Raw genomic sequence first — 23,764 nt, 5'->3', positions numbered from 1 at the left:
TGTCTGTGTTTCTCCCCACCCCCAACATTGCTTGACAACCGATGGTGGTGTGTTTACGTCCCCGTAACTTAGCGGTTCGGCAAAACAGACCGATAGTGTAAGTACTAGGCTTACAAAGAATAAGTCCTGGGGTCGATTTGCTCGACTAAAGGCGGTGCTCCAGCATGACCACAATCAAATGACTGAAACAAGTAAAAGAATAAGAGAGTATATGTATGTACGTATGCGTGTATGAATGCGCTTCCCCCCGCACGCACACACACACACACACACACACACACACACACACACACACACAGAGGAATGGTCTAACTAACATTTCATTAAGAATCATTATTGTGACGTAAGTATAGTACAGTCAGATATGCAGTATGCATAACCTCCATAAGATCGTCTGTTTTTACGTCACATTTAAAGTTTCATTCATTGTTGGATACATTTGGATACAATTGGAGTTCTGGATTATCAAACGACACTAAACATTTCTTCTTCGATGCGCTCTGTGCTATGATTATGGATTATTTAACTGTGATTTACGTCATTCTGTCTATCCACTAATTGCGGGGCGCTTCACTTTGATATATCCCGATCTTTTATGATACTATGTTATCAAAATCTATCTATCTATCTATCTATCTATCTATCTATCTATCTATCTATCTATCTGTCTATGGACGCATGCATAGCTATATGCATGCATTCATGTATGTATGTATGAGTGTATACGTGCGTTGCGACTGCATTATCTATTGTGACCTTATTTAAGACGGGAATATGAGATTGTTTGCTATTTCTAGGTGATGTAATAACTATATTAGAAACACACACACACACACACACACACACACATTAGCTACATAAACAACAATCGTTCGCCGTCGCCGTGTTATGATAATTGTATTGCCAGCAAATGTGTCCTCCTCCTCCCCCTCTCCACGGTGGCAAGACAGGAATTGAAATAAGAACTAAGAACGCATAAAGCCAAAAACAGACAACATAAGGCATTCCGTTTGTTTCTGTAACCGTTCCTACAACCCTCCACTCTGGACAATCATGTTATTTATCGACACCGAATCGAAAAGGTTAAATACACTGTCGATGCGGCTGGATTTGAAATTGGATAAGAGGATGTCGAAACAAATACTGTGATGTACTCTTATAAATCTATCAATACTCAAAACCCAATGCCAACGCTAAATATCCAATGTTTAGGATTGTGTGTTTGTGCTGATATATGCATAATATCGTTAGGGTTGCTAAGAATAAGAAGTAATTTACCAAATTATATGATTAAATTAAAAAGAAGGTCAATATTTTCTCTCATCAAGGTCGGTTAAAATATAAATTCAATAAAAGAAATGGAACAGAAAACAAGTGAATAAACTAACAATTTATTGTTCCTACGAGGTCTTACACAAATTATATCTAATATGGTTAGATTGGAAAAGAAACCAAATCATTTATATATAAGTAGAGTGTAATTTAATATAGATAATTTTCAGAGTTAAGGAGATATATAACAAAATACAACGGATGATATTAAAACCATCGTAATTATTTCGTTTTAAGAGAGATAAGAAAGAATATCAAATTAGTGCTTTCCAGAGTCACGTAGTACTTTCTTATGACATAAATGAATAAAAAAAATAAAATAAAATGCGCATTCGTATGTTAGTGTGTGTGTGTGTGTGTGTGTGTGTGTGTGTGTGTGTGTGTGTGTGTGTGTGTGTGTGTGTGTGTGTGTGTGTGTAGGTATGTACTCTTCATCGATGTGCAGGGCTGGAAGCACGTAGCTACAGACCTACAAATAAGCGACCGACATTAAAAACTGCAATGGTCTTCCTCGAACACATATGGATAGCTATTATCGTGTTCGTACGTTCGTGTGTGTGTATGTATGTATATATGTATGTGTGTATGTAGGTAGGTAGGTAGATAAGTAAGCGGGTGGGTGTCTAGGTAGGTAGGTAGGGAGGAAGTTAAGGATGGAGGTATGTAGGTAGATATGAAATTACGAATGTATCTACGTATGTATGCTAGTATGCGTGCATGTATTGATATGATAGTAAAAAGCGCAAATTCCATAAATTCTACCGTGTTTGCCAGACATAAGTTTTTGGCGATCTTCATCCACCTTAGAAAGTGTCATAATTCTTGAAAATTATTCACATTGTTGCATAGAAACATACTCAAATATTTCACTTAATAGATTTTATATTTGTTAGAATAGTTTATTCTCTACATTTTTAAAGTGAAAAAAAAAGTCACCTTTTACCAAATTCCGAACCTATAAGAAATTGCCTCTTTCTGTTCAGCTTAATGTCAGAATTCAGAATTATGCATTTGGTTTTTCCAAAACATATGCAATAATAGTTCACTTAAGAATTTCTGTACCTGCAAGAGAAAAGTTTCAATTTTTCTTTTTTATGCGAAAAACGTTATTTTCCATTGTACTCGTACATGTCATAAATGAGGAATATTTGCTATTTTCACCTACTTAGAATGTGACAAGTTTCTGGAAAATTATTCACTTAGTTGCACGAAAACGTTCTCAAATATTTAACTTAGCAGAATCTACATCAGAGTGGTGGATGGTACATTGTTTATCAGAGCATCGAACAGAATGTTATTTGCCCTGACTCTTTACGTTCTGCGTTCAAATCCCACCGAGGTTAACATTACATTTTGTAGTTCACGGTCGATAAAAACGTACACGTACTACACATGTAGTGGTGTTGATTTAGAGTTGTATACTGGACTGAACCGTGGAGGCGCAATGGCCCAGTGGTTAGGGCAGCGGACTCGCGGTCATAGGATCGCGGTTTCGATTCCCAGACCGGGCATTGTGAGTGTTTATTGAGCGAAAACACCTAAAGCTCCGCGATGCTCTGGCAGGGGATGGTGGCGAATCCTGCTTTACTCTTTCACCACAACTTTCTCTCACTCTTTCTTCCTGTTTCTGTTGTGCCTGTAATTCAAAGTGCCAGGCTTGTCACACTGTGTCACGCTGAATATCCCCGAGAACTACGTTAAGGGTACACGTGTCTGTGGAGTGTTCAGCCACTTGCAAGTTAATTTCACGAGCAGGCTGTTCCGTTGATCGGATCAACTGGAACCCTCGGCGTCGTAAGCGACGGAGTGCCAACAACTGGACTGAACTACAGATCAAGAGTTTGAGTCATGTCAAAATAAATTTGAATCATCCATCGATGAAGTTGACCCTATACAGAAATTAATCATGAATAAGCATAAGCCTGTCCCAAAAATGGTCAACAAAATCACTAAGACAAATATTCGACAAAAATTCCTGAATAAGTTGAATCTATAGGCTTCCCGTTAGACATTATACCCAAATCTAAATAAAGACGCATCTTATTACGACCAATGTCAGGACGAAGCCTTCAAAGACCTTCTTCAGTCAATTTAGCAACTGAACACAGACGACACGTTGACAGACTCTTACTCAGAGTTTTATGTCCATATCTTTGGACATTCCTGTTGTGTCGACGCCCCCAAGCGAAGAAGTAGGATCGACCAAGACTTATAAATAGAGGTAGTCTGATCGTGGTAGGATTTGACTGCCAGTGGACTGACAGTGGACTGGCTGTTGAGTAGCAGACATGTAGCGGTTGAGTAGAGATAATCTGAATGTGCTAAATACCAGTAGTTTGAAACAACAATTCCCCAAACGGGGATGGGTGAGAGGTCGTTTAAGAAGAGTAAATATCTCACTTGCCAGAGCAATCCAAAGAATTTCCAAGAGGGTCCCAGCGATAATTCTCATGGAAACATCTTTAGGACAAAATTCTGACCGAGAGATGGGGACAAGGAATATCGAAAAAAAGAATGCTGTAAACTAAAATTAAAACGATATATTTTAATTATTCATCTGGTATTATCTGCTTGTCGTCACACTTAACAACAGACATCGTAGAGACAATTGATTAACAAGCTAACTAATTAGCTAACTAGTCTTCTATTTTTCTATATACACATACTCACGCACACACACATAAACACGCACACATATAGATACACGCACTTATACACAAACAGAAACGTGCATATATACAGATACGCACACATACGCACAGACATATATACATACATATACATATATATACACATATACATATATATATATATATATATATATATAAATAAATATATGTGCGTGTGTGTGTGTGCGTGTGTGTGTATGTGTGTATGTGTGTGTGTGTGTGTGTGTGTGTAAATATTGAACAGTGGTACAACAATGCACCAATATTTACTGGATATAGCAGTCGATATGTGTGTGTGTGTGTGCGTGTGTGTGTGTGTGTATGCATTTGTGTATATTATGCGTATAAATGTATGTGCGCGTACGTAAATTAACCAATACCAACGAAGCCATGATAATTAGATTTTTCTTTCTTTCTTTCCGTCTTTCCTTCGTTCTGTTCTGTGGAACAACGCTACGACAATAAAAATTATCAATTGCTTTGTTTAGTTATGTTGCTATGGTTTCACTCAAGAGAGTCCTTTTGAAGTCAAATCAATAACAATGGTTTTATTCCGTTATTTAATATATTTCAGTTTCTGCTTTTTTGTTGCAGGTAAGTAACTAAGCATTAAGTATTTCTGTGGTTTAGTGGAATATGTAAGAATCACTATTACACACATACAAACGTACGTACATGCATACATACGTACATACATACATACATACATGCATATATATAAAAATATGTGTGCATATATATATATATATATATATATATATATATATATATATATATATATATAATATATATATATATATATATATATATATATATATATATATATATATATATATATATATATATATATATATATATATATATATATATATATATATATAAATATATAAATATATATACATATATATATATATTGTCTAAACTGGCAACATGACCATCTCCAAATACAACAATATGTATGTGTGCGTGTGTGTATGTATATATATATATATATATATATATATATATATATATATATATATATATATATATATATATATATGCATATGGCAGAGGTAAAGAATTCGTACACTACCCGTTTTCGGCGTAACAAAAACCCTAACCCTAATCCTAGCCCTAAACCTTAGCTCAAACCCTAAACACTGGGTGTACGTATTCTTTACTCTCGCATATATACATATATATATATATATATATATATATATATGTGTGTGTGTGTGTGTGTGTGAGTGTGTGTGTGTGTGTGTGTGTGTGCGTGTGTTGGCTGCGTCTCGTGTTTCCGAGCTTGCAATCCAGTTCATTTTCCTGGGTGTTTGAACCGCAGATGGCTCCGCAATCCAAGGGTTGCATGAAATATATGGGGACATTGTGGACAAGGTATAGAAGGGGTTGGTCTGGGAAGGAAAAGGCGCTGCTTTCTCTCCCGCCTCTTCAGTTCAGCTCTTGCGACTCGGGCTTTCTCGAAGTTCGCTGAACCCGTTTTGATGGTGTGTCTCCAGAGGGGGTCTGTTTGCTGAGATATCTTCCCAGTGTGCGGGGTCGATGTTGGTGATTTTCAAGGTTGATTTGAGTTGGTCCTTGTACCGCCTCAAGTGGTCTCCGCGAGGATGTTTTCCTTCAGACAGTTCAGCGTACAGACAGATCTTGGGAAGGCGGTGTTCATTCATTTGACGGACGTGACCTGACCATCGGAGAAGATGTTCAATGATCAATGCTTCGATGCTCAGGAGACCTGATCTTTCAATCACAGAGTTATTGGGGATGTGATCTTCCCAGTTGATGTTCAGGATAGGGCGAAGTTTGGATTGATGGAAGCGCTCTAGTTTCTTCATCTCCTTACGGTAAACAGTCCAGGTTTCACACCCGTATATACATACATACACATATATACACATACATAAATACATGCATACATACATACATACATACACACACACATACACACACACACACACACACACACACACACACACACACACACACACACACACACACACACACACACACACAGATCTGCGCCCCCGAGCATGCACACATACACACACACACAGAACTACAATAAAGATGGCTACTAGTTCATAACATTCGAAGGGGGCAGGGAATTTTGGTGCAGAATTTTATATGATAACTTTTTACTAATGCAGTCCTTCTCACTTTGAAGGTGTGGTTTATCTAAACAATGAATGAATTAAATTTATTTTGACGGGTTTCATTCTTTTAAAACACATCATATACCTTGGGAAAAATATGAATTGCACCTTCATCGTGAGTTTGGTGTAATGATGGCTTCAAATTTCGACGCAGGACCAAAAATTTCGTGGGAGGGGCTAAGTCGATTACATCGACCCCCCGTGTTCGACTATTATTTATTTTATCGACACCGAAAGGATGAAAGTTAAAGTCGACTTCGACAGAAATTGAACTCAGAATGTGAGGACGGACGAAATACTGCTAAGCATTTCGCCCGGCGTGCTAACAATTCTGCCAGTGAAGTAAAACAGAAAATATTCGTGACTTGTTCAATGAGTAGATTTCTGAAGTAAAAGTATAATATGCTTGCTATATAAGTGGACAACGAACTAAATGTAATATGCCACTAAACCAACTGATAATTCTTTCTTCTCTTGGAACAAGTCCAGCATGTTTTGAGGGGAAGAGGATTTCGATTTCATCGACCCCAGTACTTGAGTGGTACTTTATTTTATCGAATCCGGAAATATGAAAGGCAAGTCAACTTCGGCGCCATTTGACCTGAGAGCGTAAAGAGCCAGACGAAATACTGCTAAACATTTTGTCCGGCATGTTAACAATCCCGTCAATTTGCAACCAACTTAAAATAAAAAGCAACTAGTATCGTAAAACACATAAGACGGAAATAATTCAGAAGCATTCACAGTTAACAGAGGTTATTTTGAGATTCAAATGGTCTTATGATTTGCTCAGTATCTACATGTCTACCGAAACTGCAAGTACTGGCATTCAGGCAGACAAAACATTTCACTAGGTTCTTAAGAGTACCGTGGAGTATGGCATCAAACATACCCAACTTCTATAGAATATACATGAAATGAGAATGTTATCTTTATTTATCTTCTTCCAAAAACAAAAGACAAAAATAAAACAGAACACTTTTTGGGGCTCGAAGGTGCAAAAGACCGTTTAACATTAAAACTTGACAATAATGTTTCATGAAACTTCAAACTGAAGCTAACATTCGTTGATCATTAAAAAAAAATATTCAGCTCAACATCACAGATTTGCTTGTCAGTTGTTTGACCTTAACCAGTTGTGAATGTCCATTGGTGGCTGACGATATGTGCATCTCTGAACTCAAGCACTAGTAGTGGAGTAGCATTATAGCTATGCGTTGAGAAGAATTCTTCGGTGTTTGAATTATTCACTTTTGGAAACATGGGTGTTTCGTTCAACATCCTTAAACAACCCTTATTCAGGGACATTTTGAGCGAGATGGACTACTCGATATGAAGAAAATTCTAACTGGGCGCCACCTGCAAGGTCATGCACTGTTTATCTTGATATGAGATCATCGTCTCGGGCACATATGACTGTGATGCATGTGCCTGGTGTACCCTTATCAGACAGGCAGTCATGATGGGTATATTGGGCTTTGTATATTGTACCCCAGTGTCACTTTGATGGCATGCACTGCTCTCTCACCCAATAACAACAGTTATGTTTTCTTTATTTGTCTGAAAACAAAAAGGTGAAGGAGAGACTCTGAAGGAAAGTCGTTATAAAAACAAAAATCATTATCTTTTTGAGATTTTTGTTTTTATAACGGCTTATAAAGACAGAAAAAATAGAAACTGAATACTGTTATAGGAATCAATCTTTAATCACAATTTAACTTGAGCCAAATTCAGTTTTATACAATAGTCTATAATACATGAGATTAAAACCCCCGTTATACAATATCAGTAAAATAATGGATAACAAATGCTAAAGCCAATCTATAAATGAGTTGAGTTCTCCAGGCAGAATAGTGTCAGCTGTTCACTACCAGTGAAATAAGGTAACACCTCTTATTTTTCGAGCACCTTCCGGAGTATTGGAACGGTTCCAAGCAGTGCTGTTTTCTGCAAGTGCTCCACCCTTATTGCAGCCCCTGTTTGTTCCACGTACTTCTCGAGATTTTTGCTCACTGTTCCCAGGGCTCCGACAATTTTAAACCATCTTACAGATGAGACTCACTTCTTATTTCTTGCCCTCATTCAGCTAACAACTCGTTCTCCTCTTTAAAGGTGTAACTTTACTACATTAGATTATCACGGACTTAACTATTATTTTTATGTTAAGTTACTCCTGGGTAATTTACCTAATCATTCTTTCATCAAATTTACTGAAGCTCACTCTCTCTCCTCATCTTTTGTTTCAAGTGATACGAGAAGATAATAAAGACTGTTAGAAAGATAAACATCTGATGTTAAGCATTTCAGCCTTGTCAAGCCTCAAAACGTCAGAGAAAATACATTGAAATATTCAATCACGCCTTTTATGCTTTGAATTCAATTTTATCTAAGGTTAGCTTTGCCTTTCATCCTTCAGAGATCAAGAAACTAAAAAAATCCACTCAATTACTAGATTAATATAATCAACTGTGCTTACCTTTACAATTTGTAGTATAGTGTTGAAGAGCACAACTATTTTGTGCATGTATGGTGTATATATGTAGATATATGTGTTGTATTAAGTTGGATTAATTGACCTCAGAATTTTAGATAGATATATTTCAAAGGAGCTAAGTAGTGATGTATTGGAAGCTGAAGTGATCATGGCCTCAGATGTGAAGAGAGAAAAGACTGAAGAAGACGGTCGTGGGATTTGATTTTAAGTAAATAGATAAGCGTAATCACTTTATTTCTAACATGGACAAAAAGCCGCAATTTTGATTTTGAGGAGGTGTTGGCGGTTTGAATCCGCTCTTGTACCTTTTAAACTTGTGCCATTTATCTTCTTAATAATTTAATTTGATAAAACTAAAGATTACTTTTCGTTGAGAAGAATTATAATCATTGATTGTTATTTTCTAACCCAGGTTCAAGACAAAGTCATGCATTGCATCGAGTCAAGAAGGATGAAAAGAAAAGTAGACATCCGAGGGACTTGACTTCAGAACCTCAAGGTATGCAATTAAAATATCGCAAGGTAATTTTGTCCGTCGCCCTAACGATTCTGACAATCCGTTCACTCTAACATCAACAATAACACTTGCTTCTAATCTAGGCACATGGCCAAACATTTTGTGGGGAACGAGATTCGTGGTTGATGTTGGTCCCAGTATTTGACTGACACTTTTACTTATCGAATCCGAGTGGATGAAAAGCAGAAGTTGAAGTCTGATCGGAAGACATCGGCTAACATCTCCTTAAAATTCTTGGTCGTGTGCGTAAATTAGAAATAATAATTTAATAATAATTATTGTTTCTAAGTTTGGCACAAGGCCAGCAATTTTGAAAGGAGGATGAAGTCGACGCCAGTGCTGCTTTGGTAATTATTCTATCGATTCCGAAAGGATGAAAGTCAAACTTAACTTCGGCAGAATTTGAACTCAGAAAGGGAAGAAATGCTGCAAAGCGTTTTGTACGACGCACTAACGATTCTCTATCTAGCTGCCTTAGCTGTGCTCAATAATGATAAGGAAGATAGTTGATTAGATCGAATGAGAGTGCTGACAATCTTAGTCTCACTGACAGTTTATCATATCTAAATCCAATGCTTTTAATACATGCAGCATACGGCCTTGCATTGAGTAATAAATTAGGCCAAGAGAGACAGAAAGAAAGAGAGAAAGAGAGAGAGAGAGAGAGAGAAAGAGAGAGATGTAATCAAGAGAGAGACAGCAACAGAGAGACAGCAACAGAGAGAGAGAGAGAGAGAGAGAGAGAGAGAAAGAAAGAGACAGACAGACAGACAAAGTGTTTATGTAGAAATTCCAGAAAATCTATCCATCTCTAAGAAGTCGGGTGTTGTATGCTCACAATGTGATCCTCCCTCTACGAGCAACGAGGAAAGAATTTCGCGGTCGCTTGATTTGCTACAAGCATTTTTTGAATCTATATTAACACAAACCCTGCCTTTAAAAAATACCGGGTGGTCATGGTTGTAAAATTTTTGACCATAGGTCTGCTTGCTTTAGTTCCATAAGTCTGGAACTAAAAGCAAAAAGCAACAACTCACCATATCATCAGGAACGAGATACATCATCAATAGATAAACTACGACTGTCATTTTATTCAGTCGTTTAACCTTTACTGGTTTCTGTAGAAATCCTTTGATTTCTTTATCTAGCAAAATGTTTCGAATTTTTGTTTTCTTAGCTCACCGATCAGCGTCACATTGCAATTTCGAGAGAACAAAATGCAATTTACTTACTTTTCCCAGCTGTTATGACAAAAATAAAACTGTCGAAAATCCCACAATATAAGAATAACTCGAAACTTTTTGTGGGATTTTGTGGGATTTTCGACAGTTTTATTTTTGTCATATTAGTGACAAAAAGGCCCTTGCTCACCAAGAGCTACAATCTCCAGGCTGTTGCATAATAGGGTGATGCAAGCTGGAACTGGAGCTTCTGGCCGATGTTGGGCTACTAAGAAAGCTTCTGTTGTCGGTCGGTGCATCTCTTGCATGATTTTTCATTTTTCATATTGAAAATGTTCCTCCACTCATTCATTTGCTATCACTTCATCTATGAGCACACAATGTTCTTCTCCCCACTCACCACTTATGATCCGGAAGCTGGTAACTACAAGACAAAACATAAACCAGCATTTCTTTTTATTGAATTTTGTTGTTGTTGTTGTTGTTGTAATTCTTGTGTCAACTGTTTGTTGAGTATGTAGATTATATTTTAATAGAATAGATTTGTTGCTGTTGTTAGTTCTTAAACATGGAAAAGTCTTCAAAACTTCGAATCCATTTCTCAACTGAAAATCATCTGAGTTGTTTTCCTGTCTTTATTGGATTTTTCAGAAAGAATAACACAGCTTACAATCCTTTCTCCAAACATCGGAAGCTGTATTCTTTATCTAATGTGCTTCAGCTAAGTATAGTGAAACATTTGGGGGATTTGAGTTGGTTAGCTTTGGCTATGTGTGGCAAGTTTAGGGACATACAAATTACGGAGGCCACACAGTAATAGACAGACCAGACCTCAACAGAAAATGTGAGCGGAATAATAATAGCCCTCTACCCCATCACTCCACGCAACCCGACGACTAAAGACAAAATGAGAGAAGAAAAAAAGGAGACACTGATACAAACACCATAATATATAAACCGATTATCACACACGCACATTCATGACACACATCAACTCACTAAAGCTGGACTGGGAAAGAAAAACAAACAAATGAATAATCAAATAAATAAATAGAATGACAATAAAAGACACGGGTACAGTGTAGTAAGCAAACTCATACACATACACGCAAAACTCATACTAAACACAGACACACGTGCACGCATACAAATTCAGACGCAAACACATGCGCAGATAGGGATACATAACACAGAAAGACAAAATGAACTAATCAAAAACAAGAGGAGACACGTGGAATAAAGAGTCACCGAAAAGGTCACGTGATGTGACGAAAGAGCTTTGACAAAGAAACCAAAGCAATAGCCCTTTCTACTAAAGGCACAAGGCCTGAAATTGGAGGGGAGGTGACTAGTAGATTATATCAACCCCAGTGTTTCACTGGTACTTAATTTATCGACCCAGAAAGGATGAAAGGCAAAGTCAACCTCGGCAGAATTTGAACTCAGAACGTAGCGACGGATGAAATACCGCTGAGCGTTTCACCCAGCGTGCTAACGATTCTGCCAACTCGCAATGATAATCATAAAGCTGGAGTAAAGACCAATCATTTAGTGCGCGTGTTTAATTGGCAAAATATGATCATCCTCAAGTATATTAATATTTGTTTCAACACCAGATTTCACATCAAGTATCTTGAAAAACAGATACACAAACGTAAAAATTTAGAATTCTTTGAACTAAAATAATCACACACACACTTCTATACTCGCGTCATTTTAAAAACACCAACCATAAATATTCAACTTGTATTAAGCTAGAATTATCGGTATCTAGCTCTTTTATCAGGAAAACATCTGATAAAACCCAATATTTTGTGTATTCGGTGCAGCAAAATGGAGATTCATTCCAAGGCAGTCCTCACATTGGTCGATGCTGACATCTATGATATCCCAAAACATGCATGAATGTTTTACCTCAACTGGTCACCTGCTATTTCTATATAAACAAACCGAGTTACTTCCTGAACGAAGCAGTAGTTATGATTGTTTTGCATATCCAGACCGACCAGAGCATTTTCAGTCCTTTGGTCTTGTGAGTAGATAATTCTATTCCGTAATCGAAAATAAACTGTCCTTCCCATGTGTTTAATGTGGCTTGAGTTCTTTAACAATGTTCCGTCTAAAGTGCCTTTTGATCGAATTTTTTTTGTCTTCTTTCCTCTTACGGCTTATGCATATGAACATAATTGTCTTCCATTTAGTTGCGTAATTCTTTGTGGGTAGAATTATTTAATTACTGTTAAACTATGGCCGCATTTTGTGATCGAAATGTTTTCTTGGAAAAAATATCTTAGATATTTTCCTTCTCATTACCACTGATATTATTACTACTTTTGTTGTTGTAACTGGCAATACTACTATCGACGTTATTGTTGTTGCCATCTCTATTATCACATGCTTCCATAATTTTATACTCCTCATTATCACTTGCAATTTTTGGTCTCACTTATTATTCATGTATAAGTTATTAATGGCGTTGCAGCTAATAGCTGGAAAGAAATATGAACGTTTTTTTTTCAGCCATTATTTCCAATAGTCGTTATTCGAACGTATTTGATTTCTTCTTTCCGTGATGGAGGGAGTTAGCAATCATTATCATGGGGAACATTTCAAACTGTTACCACTTCAAGTGTATTTCTGTAAGTCACGCCCAAAACAAATGAATAAGGGCTTTGACTCAGGCACAAGGCCAGCAGTTTTGAAGGTAGGGGATAATTTAAAACTACAAACCCCGGTACTTGTCTGATATTGTATTTTATCAACCATGACAGATGAACGGTAAAGTGGAATTACGTAGAATTTGAATACAAAACGAAATGAGTCGGAAGATAAATTGCAAACTAAAATTCATTCTCCTCCTTAACGTAACAAGCTGGAAGAATCGTTCGGCAAAAGGACAAAATGCTTATGTCTCTTTACGTTTTGGGTGCAAATTCAGCCGAAGTCAACTTTACTTTTCATCCTTTCGGGGTCCATAGAATATGTATCATGTGAGCACTGAGGTTGATGTAATCGACTTGCCCCTTCTCAAAATTTCAGGCCTACTAACGGTAGTTGAAAATAATTATAAAGGCAGTGAGCTGGCAGAAACGTTAGTCAGCACGCTGAACAAAACACTTTTCCTCCATGGGGAAGATATATAATATTTTATCTCCTTTAGTCTTCTGTAATACTAATGCATTTAATAAATATTAGCAGAAACAAATATTATGATTCAAACAGGGGCTGTTTTGTATTTGGTTTAGTTTTGTGACATTCAACAAAATCTACCTAACAATAATTTCTTACATAGGCATAAATCCGTAAATGCTGAAGAGGTGATTCTCGAACAACGAATCTACTTGACTGGTACATATTATATTGACTGAAGAACAGCAGAAAGCAAGGTCGACATTGATGGATTTAAAACTCAGAATTTAAAGGAATGATACTGAACCTCCTAACCATCACTCTTATTGAAGCTGTAAATAACAATAATTTATACAGTTAGCACAAAACCATATATTTTGATAATGGTATAAGTCAACTGCGTCTATTGCAGTATTTGAAGTGCACGTTATTTATCGATCTTGGATGGATGAAAAGAAAAGTCGATCATCGAACATATTTTAAACTCAGAGAGAGAGGGGGGCGAGAGTAAGTGAGTGAGAGAGAGAGAGAGAGAGAGAGAGAGCGAGAGAGAGAGAGAGAGAGAGAGAGAGAGAGAGAGAGAGAGAGAGAGAGAGAGAATGTAATTAGCGCAAACATTTGGCTCGGAACTCTACAGGTCTAGCTGTTTATTTTTTAACAACAACTATTTTATTTCTCAACAACAACAACACCATCAGCAACAGCATCAACAACAACAACAATAGTAACACTGGCAGTACCAGCGAAAATTCCATGCTTATTTTGATATTTGTAATATGAAGTTAAATATCTTTCTGAAGCATTTGATTCTTGAGATAGTGTAAAAGTTCACATAAGTAGTATCAAAGGTACAATCTCAAAAAGCAACATGTCTGAAAAGTATATTTTTATGTCTAGACCTAAATATATCGCTGGACTCCAACAGAATAACTTAAAAAGATATATTCACAAAATAAAAGAAAAAAGGAACAGAAATTGAAAAAAAAAAGACACAAGTAACGTAACAAAACAACAACAAAAGCCATAAAATATTGAAAAGTAATCCGCAAATATAAAACTAAGGCATGTAAAACAAAATGACTAATAATAGAATATGTCCAAATCAAATCAAATCGTATAATTCCTACAAAATACTGGTAACAAACACCGAACAAGAACAATACAAACAAAAATATAAATTAAGGGAGATATAAGATTTCAGAACAGACATTTTTAATGGTGGAAATTATGATCAGGACAATCTATATCAATTTATTAATAAATAAATGAAGAATTATGAAAAAGAAAATCTTCCTATAAACCAACGACATTACATTTCTATGATAAAATGGCAAAACAATAAAAAGAAATCAGACCAAATTGAAACAGATGCAAAATCAATATTACTAAGTTAAATAAGATATAAGGCAATCGTTGTTGGAAGGGAATTCTTCAGATTTACTCAAACAAGAAATAAACAATATGGTGGCATCAGTAAAGTAACAAAATAAGAGAAAGGGTCGCTCAGTCCTTAATGATGAGACGGCATAATTGAAAAGAGAAAGAGGCAAATACTACATATATATATATATATATATATATATATATATATATCCCACTTCTGACATATATATATATATCCCACTTCTGACAGATAATTTTATCAGGTGGTGCTATTAAGTTAGACATGGCCTAGACCAATCTTTTGTCGAAACATATCTAACGTTTTCTTTATATATAAAGGAATGTGTGGATGAGGACAACTTTCCTGCATCCATGACGGAAAATTGTAGCCAGTAAGCTTCCACAAGGAATCGAACACTGCGCCTCTCAAATTCCGGCTAAGCGCTCTAACCAATAGGCTAAGAGACCTCTGGTAGTAGATTCGATCTTATTTTAATGCTAAATAATAGCTTTTGGGATTGTGAGAACATTTTGTAAACAAACTTATAAGCGTCGCATGTGTCGGTAATCTACAGTAAAGAAAGGAGTTCGCGAACGCAGAAAAGCTGTGAGGACAGCTTAAAGAATCGGGTAAATTCCCTTTGGGGGACCCTAAATCAAAGAACGATTGAACCAAGAGATCCTCGCTAATTCACAAAGAATTTGTTAGTATAAAAAGAACGTCAATGATTCGACTGTGACCCAAACCGATTTTTACCAAGAATTTGTTAAAAATTATAGAAATCAATGCAGCACCAACAGCAAAGAAAGGAGAAAAAAATTAGGAGAAGGATGTGGTTAGAAAGGGAATTACCACGAAGAAGTGCGTTCGAAATAGCGAACATAGCATCTGAACAATCCTGAAAATCTGTACAAAAAGAAGGGACGCTGCAATGAATTGTATTGATATGAAGATCAGTAACTGATCAATAATACCGCCGTACCTGAGACAGCAAGAGGAAGAAGAATCTGAGCATAGAAAAGACTAACTACCAGAAGCCTTTTGTCAATATGGAAACACTAGCCATGAGGTGAGTAATACCAGTATTAGGAGGACGCACGAAACATGTCTTAGCAATTGTACAGATACTCATAAAAATAGAAGGAATAATGAAAACTAAACGCATTTCCATTAGAAGAGGTATATTACAAGAGAAAACGCATTTAACGACATGTTAAACAAGTCTAGACACCTACTAATACCATGGTAAGTTTAATGAACCATGTTTTGGGTACGGATGACCTTAAGTCGCACGATGCATATGATAAACAGCAAGAAATATTACTACGGAGAGAACATGTATCTACCAGATTGATATGAGATTCAGATTAGAAAAATACTCTAAAGCAACTTCGAAAGGAGGAAATTTGATTAAAACCATTAACGCCATGCTATATATAAAAATGTTATAATAGAACCAGAAAAAATACAGACGCCCAAGTACTTAGGAATTAATATACTAGACTGTTTACAACATATAACATATTAAGAATAAATCTCATAGACCCACTAGATTAATAGTTAAATATGGAACTAGACATCAATACACTTGCTGTCCCATTAATAAGTTATAGTTATTATATTTTCAATTGGATGGCAAACAAAGTAGCAGGAATAGACATTAAAAAAAATGTAATGACTTCATTTAGCGTAAACTGATATAGAAAGATTATATTTATCACGAATACGAAGAGATTAAATTCTTATGTAGCCATCTGGAAAATTATAATACACTGTAGGACAGCAGAAATAACTAGTAATGGATAATGGAAAATTAATACAAATAACTAAATAACTACAGAATATGAACAAAATAATAAGAAGAAAAAAAAAAGAAAAAGAAAAAACCCAGAAGAGCTACTGTCTGTCTTGAAGAGCTGTTGTCTGTCTTGAAGAAAGCAAATAATAATAAACAGATGCTGAAATGACAGCTGGTTTGAAGAAAAAGGAAAACCAACTACTGAAATTTTGAAAAGGCTAAAATCTAGGATATAAGTGGGGTTACCGAATGCCATGGGAAAGCGATGGTCAATGCCTGAAACAGATAGAGAAAGAGAGTGAAAGTAGGTAATGACAATTAGCAACAGTGTGAGAAAAGTGAGGTCTTAAAACTATGACTTCAGAATACTTAACTGAGGTACAGTATCGATGCTCCTCCACCAGAAACCGCCGAAAGCATGTAGTGAAGACTATATAATACATGAATCAACTGCATAATGTGGAGATCAGGTAGAACCTATTCACGGCATTGTCTCTGGCAGCCTATTCACAATCAAGAAAGAATACATCTAAGTGCACGGCAGAATTAAACCTTATAATAGAAGTTACAGCAACATTATGAAATACTAAAAGAAAAGTATCAACACTGTATTTTATTAAAACTGTTTTAGTTCACCAGTTGTTCCATCAGGCTGTATATATTTATTCGCTGCTTGTAACCAGAGTCATTCAATAGAGGGCTTCCAGCAACTCTTGATTCAGGTCTGGATCTATTCTATTTTCATTCTCTTTCCATTTTACTCTGAACTCTGTGTCTACTTCATCACTGCCGTGGAGAACCTTTTAGGAACTTCTAACTGGCTCTGTGCAAAGTGGTATAGAGCCATCAGTTTTTCGAAGTCCACTTCATCAGTTTGTGGTGTTGGTAATGTTGAGGGTGGAATGATTCTGTGTTTCTATTTTCTGTTCAGGCCATTCTCAGAATGGCGACCACTAGTACTATAGCTGCAGCAACTGACAACACTCATGGTTTTCCTTACTATTGGATTCAATTCAAGAACCGGCAAATGTCGCTGCCTCTGCTGTTGCTGTAGGTTGTTAACTCATTTGTTTTCATTTCTTTCTGAACAGAAGTGTCCAAAGTGGATTTTACTCCTACGCATTGAAACTGTATCTACCATTAGGACAAGTATCTCTTCTAATTACAACTGATGTGGATATTTTGGAATACGGAAAACAAAGTAAATAGCATTTTGATAGATGTTTTAAAAGGAACAAAGTTAAATAAAAAAAAAAAACACTCTGCTGATATATATCAAAAAAGCTTTCCTTAATTCTTATGCTAAAACTCCAAATTTAAAAAGGGGCAGGGAAAACTTGAAATTTTGCCAATAAGGAATCAGCAAGCAATAAGTAATCTTGTAGAACTGAGAATTGTCTAAAGTGAAAAGTGTAGCGTCCATTCACGGCAACATTCAGTAGAAGTAATAGTAATAGTAGTAGTAACAACAACAACAACAATAAATAATATTGATCATAATCATAATGATTTCTGATTCTGATAAATGTATGAACGTACATGTATGTGTATATGGTATATAACACACACACACACACACGCACACACACACACACACACACACACACACACACACACACACACACACACACACACATATCGGTATCTCAATATATGAATGTATGTATGTACGTACGTCCTTAAGTAGTATCTATCTATCTATCTATCTATCTATCTATCTATCTATCTATCTATCTATCTGTCTGTCTGTCTGTCTGTCTGTCTTTATATATACTCTTTTACTTGTTTCAGCCATTTGACTGCGGCCATGCTGGGGCACCGCCTTTAGTCGAGCAACTCGACCCCAGGACTTATTCTTTGTAAGCCTAGTACTTATTATATCGGTCTCTTTTTGCCGAACCGCCAAGTTACGGGGACACAAACTCACCAGCATCGGTCGTCAAGCGAAGCTGGGCGGACAAACACAGACACACAAACATATACACACACATACATATATATATATATATACATATATACGACAGGCTTCTTTCAGTTTCCGTCTACCAAATCCACTCACAAGGCTTTGGTCGGCCCGAGGCTATAGTAGAAGACACTTGCCCAAGGTGCCACGCAGTGGGACTGAACCCAGAACTATGTGGTTGGTAAGCAAGCTACTTACCACAGTTGTCCATTGAATTCGTTGATGAGATCTTCAGTCAAATCTTTGGTGATTGTACTTCTTAAAGAGATACAACAATGGAGAGCGAGCAGCCGAGAATCGTACATGTACACATAAACACACGCATATGCATACATATACACTCACATGCACAAACACACGCACATATACGTATATATATATATATATATATATATATATATATATATATATATATATATATATATACATATATAAAATTTATTAATGAGGGTAGAAATTGATATTAATCAATTAAAATCAGTGGTCTAGCATATTAAAAAAATCCGAAGATTAAAATTATATTACATACAAAAATAAGAGGAATGACCAGCAAAAGTGGACTCCTATATGCTAGAAATAGAAATAGATCGTTTTTTATTTACTATTTTTTCATTTATCTTGCCCTTTTACAGTCTGTTGTGTCGCTGAATTTTTACTGAGAACATTTATTTTTTTCGTGGTTAGATGATTCGGCATCTATTTCTAGCATATAAGAGTCCACTTTTGCTGGTCATTCCTCTTATTTTTGTATATATACATACATACATACATACATATACATACATATATATATATATATATATATATATATATATATAACAATATATTATAAATTAACTACCAACAAAAATAATTGGTAAGCTAACTTAAAAAATCATCACCTAAATAGCAGAAAAAAACGACAGTGAAGATATGCAGACTCTTCAAGAATCGATCCTTTTGGTAATATTAATAATAATAAAGGAGTTACGACGCAAAAACGTATAAATTCAAAAGAACATATTTATCTTCTTCAATATATATTTCAGTATAAAGAATTCATTAAGATGCTTAAATCAAAATTTCTTTACACATCATTCAGGAACAGATATAACATCAGAAAAAATACACTCCGTTTAAAAACACAAACCGTTCATGGCGAAAAAATTTCACAATTATATATATATATACATATATATATAAGCACGCACACATACACACACAAATACAACTCACTACTTATAAAAGTATGTAATACATTAATACACCTTTTCTTTCTCTTTTCAAATTATCAGGCCATCCTGCGACTGATATAATTTCCGATTTAGGTACAATGATCAAGATTCTTACTGGGAAAGATGACATTGAATTTAATGTTTACGGTTTATATTGTGTAAGAGGATATGGTGGCTTTGGCATTCCAGTTGATTCTATTGACAGGTACGTAATTTATTTGAGAGACTTGTTTCTTGTGTCATTGTCGGTACACCACTGAAAGGTGCATTTATAAGGTCACTCAACTTGTTAGAAATTTCTGCTAAATCTCTCACAAATTCTGTTCTGGCTTAAGGTAGGAAAGAACGCAAATGTAGATCTACATCACTGCAAAAGACGGAATGTTCATAGCTCGAATTCTTTTGGTCATGACAATGCTTGATAAGTGTTGACCTGAGCAAAGAAAGTACATATTCCACTGTTACACGTGTCACTTGCAGAAAGGAAGAGAGAGCTAGAGAAGGCTGCACCAACATTCAGCTATTATTCATTTTCGCTGAGTAGACTAGAGCAACCTGAAAGGAAGTGTCTCGCTCAAGGACACAACGCATTGATGCGTCCTGGAATCAAACCAATTCCCTCGTTATTTTAAGTCTAATGCTCTACCCAGTAAGACGTGCGCTTTTATACCACATATTAAAACCATAAAAAGCTGCAACAACTGAGAGCAGGCAGCCAGAGAATCGTACATGTAGACATGTACGTACGTATGCACTCATACATACATACATACATACATACTCGCATGCACATAGATACACTCGCACACATGCACACACGCTTACATACAAATACAGCTCTTCCTATGTAAAGTTCAAACCGTCAAATAATACTTCTTAGTTGAGTTTGCAGTCAGATTTTCTATAAAACACACTGCTATTTTAAAATGAAAGCACATGATGGATAATATGGCCCTTAATGCACAAAAGACAGAACAATCATGAATGTAAAATCTTTGTTAAAATGTCTGCTCGCAGCCAATAAAGGGCAAGCGAATAACAACTGTATCGTTACAATATCCACGTATTTCAAAAGAACGTATTGATCACGTCACAAGTCGGGATCTATAACCATCTGTAATTAGAAGAAGAAATGGTTTTAAAGTTATGCTTTCTCTCAGATCTGAAATCTTCTATCAGCACGCGTGTTTTATTGAGGCTACACTATTCATTTTCTTTGTGTGTTTTATTTCCCGATCACATAAGGAAAATGAATTTGTTATCTCTTGTTGTAATGGTGTTGCGGTTTCGACCAAACCCCATCATTGATTACCTTTTCTCTCGAACTCCAGCTCGCGATGTATTAATATGCAATAAAAAGTTAAAATTTGTCTCGTTTCTGAATATGGAGTGTGTTTTGTGTGAGTGATTGCTATTTAATATTTCCCCATAGACTCGGTCTAATTACTCCCGAGGTATTCTGTGAGCGATACTTCGTCCCAGCGGATTGTATATTTATGAGGCACTTGCAACTGGATGGACATGAGTACGCTACTTTGGCTGGTGAATTTGACACAATTCTATGCATTTTGTAAATTAAATAATTTTTCTCATATTCTACGCATTCAAACTACACCATCGGATGATATATGATATGTTCAGGCTATTAAGTGATCTCTCTCACTCTCTCACTGTCTGTCGGTCTGTCTGTCTGTCTGTCAGTCTGTATTTCTGTCAGTTTGTCTGTCTGTCTGTCTGTCTGTCTGTCACTGTCTCTGTCTCTCTCTCTTTATATATATATATATATATATATATATATATATAGACGTAGGAACACCAGATCATTTTCAAAACCTCAACAAAGATTACCTACAAAAAACGGGGAAAAAAACCGGCCTAGAACCAGAAACAATACCAGACCATCCTCTCAGATCACTAAAACCAATACTTACAAATTGAAAAAGAAGATATTTAATTCTGAAAATAGGAAGCCAAACATAACAACACCAGGTAAAATAACACAACGAAAACACAAACTTCAAATCAACACCAACAAAAATAGTAACCACAAACAGAAAAAAATTCATTTTTTAATGTCAGGACAACAAACACCGGAGAAAGAAACACTCCAAGAAGTAACATACCCAAAACAATTGGACACATAGACCCTAAGATAATTAATCTTTCCAGAAGAGATCTTGACAATGATGAAACCCAACTTCTGTTAAAAGGCCTGAAATTTACACCTACACCAACAGTCAACCACCATGAACTAAAGGAAGATATCCAGAAATTCTGTCGCAAATTACGACTTGTCGAATTCTTCACCACCAATATTAATAATAAAAATAATAATGAAACCGAAGATTCTTTAGTGAGGAATAAATCAAATTTCACCCCACCAAAAGGCAGAAATATCTACCTGGACCAATATATTGACACCCTATCAAACTTCCCCCTAAAACAAAATACCAAAATTAGGCCGAACATTAACAAATCAGAGATATCTGCACTTAAACGCATACAAAACGATGAAACAATAATAATTAAACAAGCAGATAAAGGGGATGCAATCGTCATCATGGATGTGGAATACTACGAGGATTTAGTTGAGGAACAACTAAATGACACAACCTTCTATTGTGAAATACCCTCGAACATAGACCACCACATTATGAAGAAGATCAACCACCTAGTTTCTAAACACTACAACTCACTCACTGACAATGAAAGAGACTATATCACCAACTTCGAACCACCCAAAATACATAAGTCAGAAGATATTCAACAGGGAGTAAAGGAACAAGGAAGTGAATACATAAAAGTGCTACATCCAAAAGATTTAAAACTTAGACCAATTATAGCTGGCCCAGTATGCCCTACTCACCGTCTAAGCAATTTCATCGACATTCTTTTGAAGCCACTTTGTACATACATACCCAGTTTCATTCGGGATGACATCGACTTTTTATCCCATCTTCCCAAAACCACTGAAACAAATTCAATCCTACTGAGCTTCGATGTAGTAAGCCTATACACAAATATCCCACATGATTGAGGAATAAAGGCGGTTGAATACTGGGTAAACAAACACAGAGAAGCAATTCCCAACAGGTACACGGTGACATTTATATTAGAATCAGTGAGACTTATCCTGGAAAATAATACGTTCTTCTTCAATGGTAAGAACTATATCCAAATTAAAGGCACGGCTATGGGGACGAGGTTTGCCTCCGTTTATGCGAATTCGGTGATGGGTTACTTGGAACAAAAACTCTACCAGGAAATAGAGGAAAGATATAACACCGAATTTAGGAAGCTTATAGAAAAAGCATGGAAGAGATACCTGGACGATTGCTTCATAATTTGGACCAAACCTCAAAGCATTGTGGAAGAAGTTAACACCCTCCTGAACAACCTACACCCATCCATCCAATTTACAAAGGAGATGAACAGTAGCAAATTACCATTTCTAGATATAATGGTAATTAAAAAGAACACCGCCATTACCACAGATATATATTACAAACACACAGACACACACCAATACTTGAACTTTAAATCGTGCCATCCACCCCATACAAAACGCAACATACCATACTGCCTAGCCAGGAGAATATGTACTATTGTAGAGGATATAGAGACCAGAAATCAACACCTGATGGAACTGAAAGAATTTCTGCTGAAGCAAAAATACCCATCACGACTCATAGAAAATGGTATTCAGCGGGCTTCGAAAATACCCATACAACAACTGAGGACACCGCAAAGAAAAGACAAACAGGAAAAGATCATTCCATTTATAGTGACACAAAATCCATGCCACCAGAACATCTTTAATATCGCCAAAGCGAACTTACCGATCCTTGCACAAAGTAAGGAATTGAGAAATATCATTACAGATCAAAATATAACTCTCAGTAAGAGACAACCTAAAAACTTGAAAAAACTATT

The 23,764-nt window shown here is 36.1% G+C and overlaps 1 protein-coding gene across 1 annotated transcript in view; it reads left to right on the top strand.

Moving 5' to 3' along the window:
* Positions 1 to 4,452: 4,452 nt before the first annotated feature.
* The window catches only part of LOC106872178 (basic phospholipase A2 Cc2-PLA2-like), a 48,012-nt gene continuing 28,700 nt past the window's right edge, over positions 4,453 to 23,764 (top strand). Inside the window, exons 1-3 of the mRNA XM_089347893.1 lie at positions 4,453 to 4,595; positions 9,058 to 9,144; positions 19,892 to 20,036. Coding sequence (XP_089204019.1) covers positions 4,544 to 4,595; positions 9,058 to 9,144; positions 19,892 to 20,036 — 284 coding nt within the window. The 5' untranslated portion in view covers positions 4,453 to 4,543. The remainder of the gene's footprint in view (positions 4,596 to 9,057; positions 9,145 to 19,891; positions 20,037 to 23,764) is intronic.

The sequence above is a fragment of the Octopus bimaculoides genome, chromosome 2, assembly GCF_046866305.1.
Source record: "Octopus bimaculoides isolate indiv1 chromosome 2, ASM4686630v1, whole genome shotgun sequence".
Classification (NCBI taxonomy): domain Eukaryota; kingdom Metazoa; phylum Mollusca; class Cephalopoda; order Octopoda; family Octopodidae; genus Octopus; species Octopus bimaculoides.
Note: the sequence above shows the minus strand (reverse complement) of the source record. Positions and strands in the feature narration are given on the sequence as shown.